Raw genomic sequence first — 7,720 nt, forward strand, 5'->3', positions numbered from 1 at the left:
ATAGGCTTGATCAGTTCATCTCCATATATAATTGTATTGCTCATAGTCTGAAGAGACTCTTCTTGTTCGTATATTAAAACAAAACAAAAAAAAAAGAAAGAAAGAAATTAAATCAGGAGATAATGCTGGTATTTCTCCGTCTGGTATTTCAGACGGGAAATTGACCGATCCACTTCCCCTCAGGATGAGCTAAGATGACAGCATGTGTCTTCTTGGTTTTTCTCCACTGAAATCCTTTTCTCTTTGCTCATCTAACGTTGTGGTAACAGATTGTGGGGGTCACGGCAGCCAGACGGCCTGATCCTTAGTGCTCTGCCTTGCTGTCTCAATATTGATTCATCATTTTGTTTACAGTCTGCTGGAGTAATCCGATATTACTGTTTCTAGGGAGTGAAACAAAGCAGAGGAGGGAAAAAAAAAAAGAAAAAGCCTTTGGGTTTGTTTGTATCCTGGTGACTACAGGAACCTCTGTGATTGAATACGTCTCAGCTCAGATGTCGCTGTCAGAGACGGTTAATTTCATAATAATTGGACTTTATTTGGTTTGTGTCGTTGGCAGACGGCTCTTGTCTCCTCTCTGCATCAGATTTTTGTCTCCCAGACTGCCTGACTACGGCGGTGCTGCTTGACTTCCACCGACCGGCATCCTTGGCAGTACCCTTGAAACCATGGAGGAGATATAGCATGAGAACGAGTGTTTGATCTGCGCTCAAGTGGGCCTGTTTGCAGGGGGAAAGAATTTTGGACAAGGGCGTGGGACGAGTTATAGTGGAGCTGTCTGTGAGCGGAGTTGTCCGCAGTGAGGAATGAGCCTGTCGGTTCTTATGGGACCCAATTAGAAGAAAGCACTCACAAGACAATTTAAAAGTGCAAAAGAAAAGTGAGTTAAATGTCAAGAGTACATAGTCCAGGTTATTAAAACACGGTGAATTGTGTTTCCACAAACAATTTCCACCGTGTACAACACAATTTCTTTGTCCAAGCAGAGCTTGTTGTTGATTCTTCTTTTGACTGCAGTGTGGGAAATAAACACTTCATCTGGCTAGCATAGCTGCGCAAAAGGGAATATTAGCGGATAAACTGTATAATAAACAGGATTAGATTATAAAACATACATATGCCAAGCTTTAAACATCCCAAAGTGCACCGTTCAACTCGTCTTCTGAAAACGGAAAGGGTACGGCACAGCTCCAAACCTACCCAGATATTGCTGTCCACCTGAACTGACAGGCAAGAAGCACATCAGAGAAGGAGCCAAGAGGAACATAGTGACCCTGGAAAATCCACGGCTCAGGTGGGAGAACCTGTTGACATGACAACTGTGAGTTAGGCACTTCATAACTCTGGCCTACATGAACGAATCGCCATTGTTGAAGGAAACCTACTGGGAATTCCGGTTGCAGAAGGTTCTCTGGTCAGATGAGACTAAAGTTTGACTTTTTTATGGCTGCATGTGGAGATAAACTAACATTGCTCATCACCCTAAAACACATCATGCCACAGTGAACCATTTCTTGCTTTAGCATCAGGGACAGGGAAACTGGTCAGAGTCTGAACAAAGATGGAGATGGATACATCCTCTCGATCCAATCCTTCTTTGAGAATTGAACCTCAGCAATTTTCAAAGGAGCAAATATTTCAGTCTGTAGATGTTTGCATCTGGTAGACGGGTAGCCCAAAAGACTTGCAGCTGCAGCAGGACTTCAGCCAAGAATTGATGCAAGTGGTCTGAATGTAAAGCACAGCACACTTTTCCAAATTATTCCTGAAATGCAGAAAGTCATGTATCATTTCTCTTCCACTTCACAGCTGGCCTCTATGGAAAAGTTCAAAGGGAGTGGATACATTTGCAAGCTACTGCAAGCTAATATGTTTTTAATTTTTAGGCATTCATAAACAGAATCTCCTTTGTATTAATCACTTGGATCTGTTTCGACACTTGGTTCTCATCCAGACCACCAACATCTCCTCCACAACATAATCTGTCCAAGACAATGATGCGACAGAGCCGAGTCTCGTTTCGTTTGACTTTGTTTCTGTTTTTTTTCCTTGCCGTTTTCCAACGTGCCTGCGTTGTTTGCTAATGGTGTGGATGGCAGGAGTAAGTCACGGCTGGTTAAGATCATCCGTCCATTCGTTTCACGTCAGCGTGTTCATACGTCCGCCTGCCTTTTGTTATGAAGTGAACGGGAGACCTGCTGTTTGTTCGCCGCAGCTGCAGGCCTCGCATGGATCGTTCTGGAAACAGGGTACTGGAGCGTCCAGCTGGGCTGTGTGGGGTCAGGTGAGGGTAGTAGGAGGGGTGGGGGCGGGGGATGCGCACAAAATGGTGCTCAGGTCAGGGCAGCTCTGAGAGCCGGACTCATTAACATTCCTCAGCTTCAGAGAGCGCCAGGCCAGTCGGAGCGAATAATGGTTCAGGTGGATCAACACATCATTACCCAGATTCACCTCTATTGACACAGCTCATGATTGATAACAGGATCTCATTATGTCTTCTCCGGCTTCAGGCAAATGTTGCATCAGCGTGTTGCCTTATAATTGACGGAGTCTTGTGTTTTTTTTTTAAGGGGGAAAGAAAAGATATAAATGATGCAAGTTTCCAAACAGTGATGGATTAGTTTGCGCCTCTGGCCAAACTATATTTTGTTGTGTTTATAGCAACGGAGGAGCTGGTCCACAGATAAGAATTTATCAGGAGATGAGCGCTCATGGTGTCGGCTGCATTCTTTTTTTAATCTTCTTTATCAGTGCATGAGAGCCTGCATTCATCCAGAAGGATACATTGGCTCTATTTTAAAACACGTTTTCACCAAGAAGGAAGCACGTTTAGGATTTCATTACGAGAGGCGGACCCGTCAAAATTTGATGGTTGATTTTTTTTTTTAATCAGTTTTTTTTCCATATTTTCTTAAGAAGATCCGATTTCTTTTTAAGAAGTTTACTGTAAGAAGGATTCCAAAGATTTTTTTCCCTCGTTACGGCATAAATGATTATTGTCCATGTGTCGTTGTAAAACAAGATTTTACTAATGTTTTAAAACTGAAAAATTGATTACGGAGGTGAAGTTTTGAACAATCTTTAGCACCTTAAATAAACATTTAGCACAGTTAGCATAGCTAGCTTCATAAAAATGGCAGCCTAAGATTCTTAAAAGGCTGCTCACATTTCCAAATCCAGCATCTTCAAAGAGCGAGAGAGGTAAACACGTTTTTGCTTTACTTATTCAGCCTTCCTGTTATCAGCTGGATATATCACTGTCTTGAAGAATATAGCTAACCTTTAGTACTTTTCCCTCAGTCAAACTTTTACACTGAAGAGTGTTGCCATATTTTTCTTTTATTATTTTAAGCATTTGGTCATCAGAAAAAGATTTACTTTTGAGTTTCTGACTGGTCAGTCTGATCAAGCTGAAAATCTGCTGAATCGGATCTCCAGCTTACATCTGTTATCATAGTTACACTGTTTTGTTTTGTTATTTTTTTTCCCAAAAAGCTTAAACAAAAGCATATAAAATGAACTAATTACTTTTATTTACAACACACAATGCAACATTTATTCCTACTGCTGCAAACAATAATAATGTTACAGTAATAATGATGTCATCTTTAGCATCTATCTGACTCTTTGACTGGGCTTTTCAAGATGACAGTTCAAATTTGTCCAATTTATGAGACAGATTCAAGTGTAGGAACCTTTTTTTTTATAGCAACAGGTGGGGGAGGGGCACAGTGGTACTCTACAGTTCACACTATTGTAGAAATCTCTGCCGTTTTCTCTGGCATCTATATAACAGGATTTGAAATGAAATGTGAAAATCACCACTTTTTAAAAACCTGGGTACCGTCATCTGGCCCATGTCGCAGGATAATATCCCTAAAGATTATTTTGGACTCCAGAGCTCTGCAAAGGCTTTCACTGAGATGTGCAGCGGCTCTGAAGGTGATGTGACCGCTGGTCACAGAACGGTTGGCCGGACTGAGGACGTGCCGCCAAACGCTGATGAAGCAGAAAGTCATTCAAGGTGCTCAGGTCCTGCAGGTGCATTTAAATGCAGGTGATGTGGCAAGTGCAGATACGCCACAGCTTTGTCACGCAAAGTCCTGGCTTAACCAAGATTTCTGTGAAGCTTTTCCAGCCTGCAAGACCGATTTGCCTGTGATACAGACACCGAGGTGCGATTTTGTTTAGTCACGTCACTCTGCTGTTTTTTTTTTTGTTTTTTTTTTCTCCTTGGAAAGTCAAAGAGCAAAACAGGCAGAGTGGGTTGGGCATGGGGGGTGGGAGGCAGCGGCAGCGATGGGAGGGGAGCAGCAGACAGATGGGAGTGTTGCGGCTCAGGAAGAAGTTGCTTGTGCTGTCAGCATAGTGAAAACTTTCGCCCCTGAGCTCTGACTCATTAACCGCAGCTCTGCACTTCAATGAGATACAGTTTGAACCGTTAAGCTGCCAAGCAGGATTGTTTTGTTGCTTCAAAACAAGACTCCAATAAAGAGTTGCTACACACAAACAAGCCATTGGGAATGATTTCTCACGTCAAAAAGTTATGTAAAGCAACAGGCCTAACTACCTCTGTCCTAAACTTATATTATTACCTTCAGCTTGCTTTTCCGTGCTGTAATGCTGAGTTTGTGGGTGATGTTTTGCCTCTGGTTTTGTTGCATAATGCTTTCCCTGTTCCTGCTCTCTTGTAGAGACTCTCCTGATGATTGCTCAGCCTAATAATAAGGAGGTGTTGTCCTGATTGCTGTTGGTCCAGCACTGCTTATCTGTAAGCAAGGTAAGTTACCCTCGTGCCCTTACAGAAAGGTTATTTATTATTAATTTGAGGTTATGTAACAAGCACCAGTCCTCTGTTGGCAACGTAGCGGGTTTTGATTTGGATCCGTCTTTGTCCTTTAGATGTCGACCACCTCTGAGAACGGGATGGAAGGGCCTCGCACTACGAGCCGAGAGAAAACCTACAAGAAGGTAAAGCCGGTCAGAGCTTTGCTGCGCTGCGGTTTATTTCCTTATTCTGATCACAATCAACGTGATTCTGGTAAACGCTTCAGTTTTAGAGCCACTGAGTCCAAAGCAGCTTTACTTCTGAGTAACTTGAGTGGGTTAAAATGTCCTTGTGCTGCAGCACATAATGTCCTGACCCCTGTTAGGGCTGGCTGCCAGAGACCAGTCAAGTGCTGGTCCCACTTGTTTTCTTTGCTTCTTTTTTTCCCCCTGTAGACGTCACTGAGAGTGGCAGCATTTATAAAGATGTAACCATAACGTTTCCTGTAGCACAGCAGCTGCCTTTGTCTTTGTTTGGTCTGCATATGTTTTGTTATTTTGACCAACCATTTGACAGGAATATTTGTTTCTCAGCTTATACCCAACTATTTTTAGTTGGGTTTGGTGGCGTTTACATTTATTTGCATCTTCTTGTTGCACCACAAAACAATTGTATTCAACCCGGTTTATTTATACGCCACCGGTTCAAAGCAAGGCGCTGTCCAACGGCAGTTTACACACAAACGCGTCCAAGTTGACATACACAGAAATATATGGTCACAAACACATGAGAGGTTATTTAATTTGGTGTTGTCTTTAGTCTGAAACACACTGAAGCAAACTTTACCCTAAATGTTTTTTTTAATCAATTTACTTCAACAGGAAAGAAAATCAAATTTTAAGAAATAATCGTTTTAAAATTAAATTTTAGCACAATTATTTCTCCATCACATTGCTTTATTTTAGGGATTTTTACACGTCTTTACCAAGAGTGGCAGTAAATTTGTAGAGCGCTGCAAATGTCTGCAGGGCGTCTGCTCCGGCAGGGCGACGTTTTAATCCTCGCTATTTTAGCGTTCCAAATAAACGTGCCGTTTTTCTCTCTGTTTCCCCGTCCAGACCACGTCGTCGGCCTTGAAGGGAGCCATTCAGCTCGGCATCGGCTACACAGTGGGCAACCTCACCTCAAAGCCGGACAGAGACGTTCTTATGCAAGACTTCTACGTGGTGGAGAGCGTCTTTCTACCCAGGTCAGTGGTGCACGGAGCAAAGTGGCGCACATACGTGGACATTAGTGTAATGTGAAAGCCTCAGCAGAAGCCTCTGAATGTTAGTTATTTGTACGATGGGTGATTCCAGAGCAGCGGCATGAGTTTCATCAAATCTCAAGGTTATTTCACAGCGGGAGGCCGTGAATCAGAAAGCCGCTTCATAAAAAGCAGCTTACATGTAGGTGGAAACGGCCTGAAACAGCTGACTAACATCTGCAGATTTGTTCTGCTTTTTTTGCTCTTTAATATATATATATAAATTTTTTTTGTCTGGGTCTGTGCTACAAGCAATAAATAACTAATCTTGCCCAGTGGGTAAACTGCAGCCAGAGCCTCTCCATCATCATTTCTCAGCAGTCAGTTCTTCTCGTCTGAGTCATGATGCAGGGATGCTACTATTCCTGCAGATTATCCTCCCAAGAGCTGTGAAATCAGCTTACTGCATGCCTCTTGCTGCTGCTGCAGCTGCTGCAGCTGTGGCGCTCGGCAGACGTCAGCGTGTGTCCTCTCCGTCTTCTCAGGCTGTCTTCACAATTACATCATCGGCTTAGAGAACCATTTGATATGATCTGAAGCTCTACCAGGAATCGTTTGAAAGTGGAATCCTCTCATTCGTCGTCACACAGTTCCAACGCTCGCTCTGTCTGGATACAGAGAGGAGGGATTTCTAACCTTTGTCATCTGACACACGTAGCTTTCAGATGATCAGCGACGGTCGTTTTGCTATAAAATGAGAAACCGATAAGAGTTTTGTGATCGATTTCTGAATTTTGTGTGAAAGTTTTGTCCTTCTGATTTGAGTTTAGGTTGATTCAGGTTTTTCTTTAGACTGTGAGACAACAGCATTTAAAACATATTTTTTTTCTTTCCTTCCTCCTGTGAGGAGCCATTATTTATTTAAAATGAAAGCACAGATGTTCACACTACGTGTATGAAAGAGCCATCACTGTAAAACAAGATTCCACTAATATTTTATTACCAAGTCAAAATGAGCCTAGTGCTGCTTTGTAAAACTCTAACAGCATTTTAGATTAGGGATTAGCACTGCTAGCAGCATTACTGAAATACCAGTCTCTCTCTCTGCGCGTGTGGAAATCTAAGTTCTTAACTCAGAGATTTTCAAAAGGCTGCAAACAAAAATCCTGAAAATAAGTCAGAGCAGTTTTGCTGTTGTTTGTTCAGCCTTCCTGTTATCTGTTGAAGTATCGCGCTCTCACTCTGTCGAAGGCTGGATTAACCTCAGGTCAACATGTTGCATCTCGTACAGATTCCTTTTTTATGGCTTACAGGTAGGAATGATTTAAGACCCATCACGGGTTTGCAGAGCCTGTGAGTCTCTGTGGAGGGATTTTGGCCTCTTCTTCCTCACAGGACTGTTTGAATTCAGCCACGTCTGAGAGCTTTTGGGGACGGAGAGCCAGTTTAAGGTCACACCTCTGCATCTCGGTCAGAATTAGCCGTAGTCACTCAGATGTGGCACTGCTGGTGTGCTTTATGTCGTCGTCTGGCTGCATGACCCAGGTTCACGCTGAAGGACGTTCTCCTTCGGCGTTGGCACACAGGTTCTGTTAAAGTGATTACCTGCTGGTACCAATCAGGCAGTCCTGTTGTACTTACCGAGGCTATCTCTTTGTCCAATTCAACTTTATTTGATGAGCTGAAAAATTTCAGTGAGACAAAAA

At 42.8% G+C, this 7,720-nt stretch overlaps 1 protein-coding gene across 2 annotated transcripts in view; it reads left to right on the forward strand.

Annotated features, from left to right (window-relative positions):
• The window catches only part of pip5k1bb (phosphatidylinositol-4-phosphate 5-kinase, type I, beta b), a 67,956-nt gene that overhangs the window by 32,134 nt on the left and 28,102 nt on the right, over positions 1 to 7,720 (forward strand). For both annotated transcript variants that reach the window (XM_016674915.1, XM_007559299.2), the window contains exons 2-4: positions 4,695 to 4,780; positions 4,903 to 4,971; positions 5,887 to 6,017. In XM_016674915.1, coding sequence (XP_016530401.1) covers positions 4,903 to 4,971; positions 5,887 to 6,017 — 200 coding nt within the window. In that variant the 5' untranslated portion in view covers positions 4,695 to 4,780. The remainder of the gene's footprint in view (positions 1 to 4,694; positions 4,781 to 4,902; positions 4,972 to 5,886; positions 6,018 to 7,720) is intronic.

This window comes from Poecilia formosa, unplaced genomic scaffold (assembly GCF_000485575.1).
Source record: "Poecilia formosa unplaced genomic scaffold, Poecilia_formosa-5.1.2 Scaffold103, whole genome shotgun sequence".
Classification (NCBI taxonomy): domain Eukaryota; kingdom Metazoa; phylum Chordata; class Actinopteri; order Cyprinodontiformes; family Poeciliidae; genus Poecilia; species Poecilia formosa.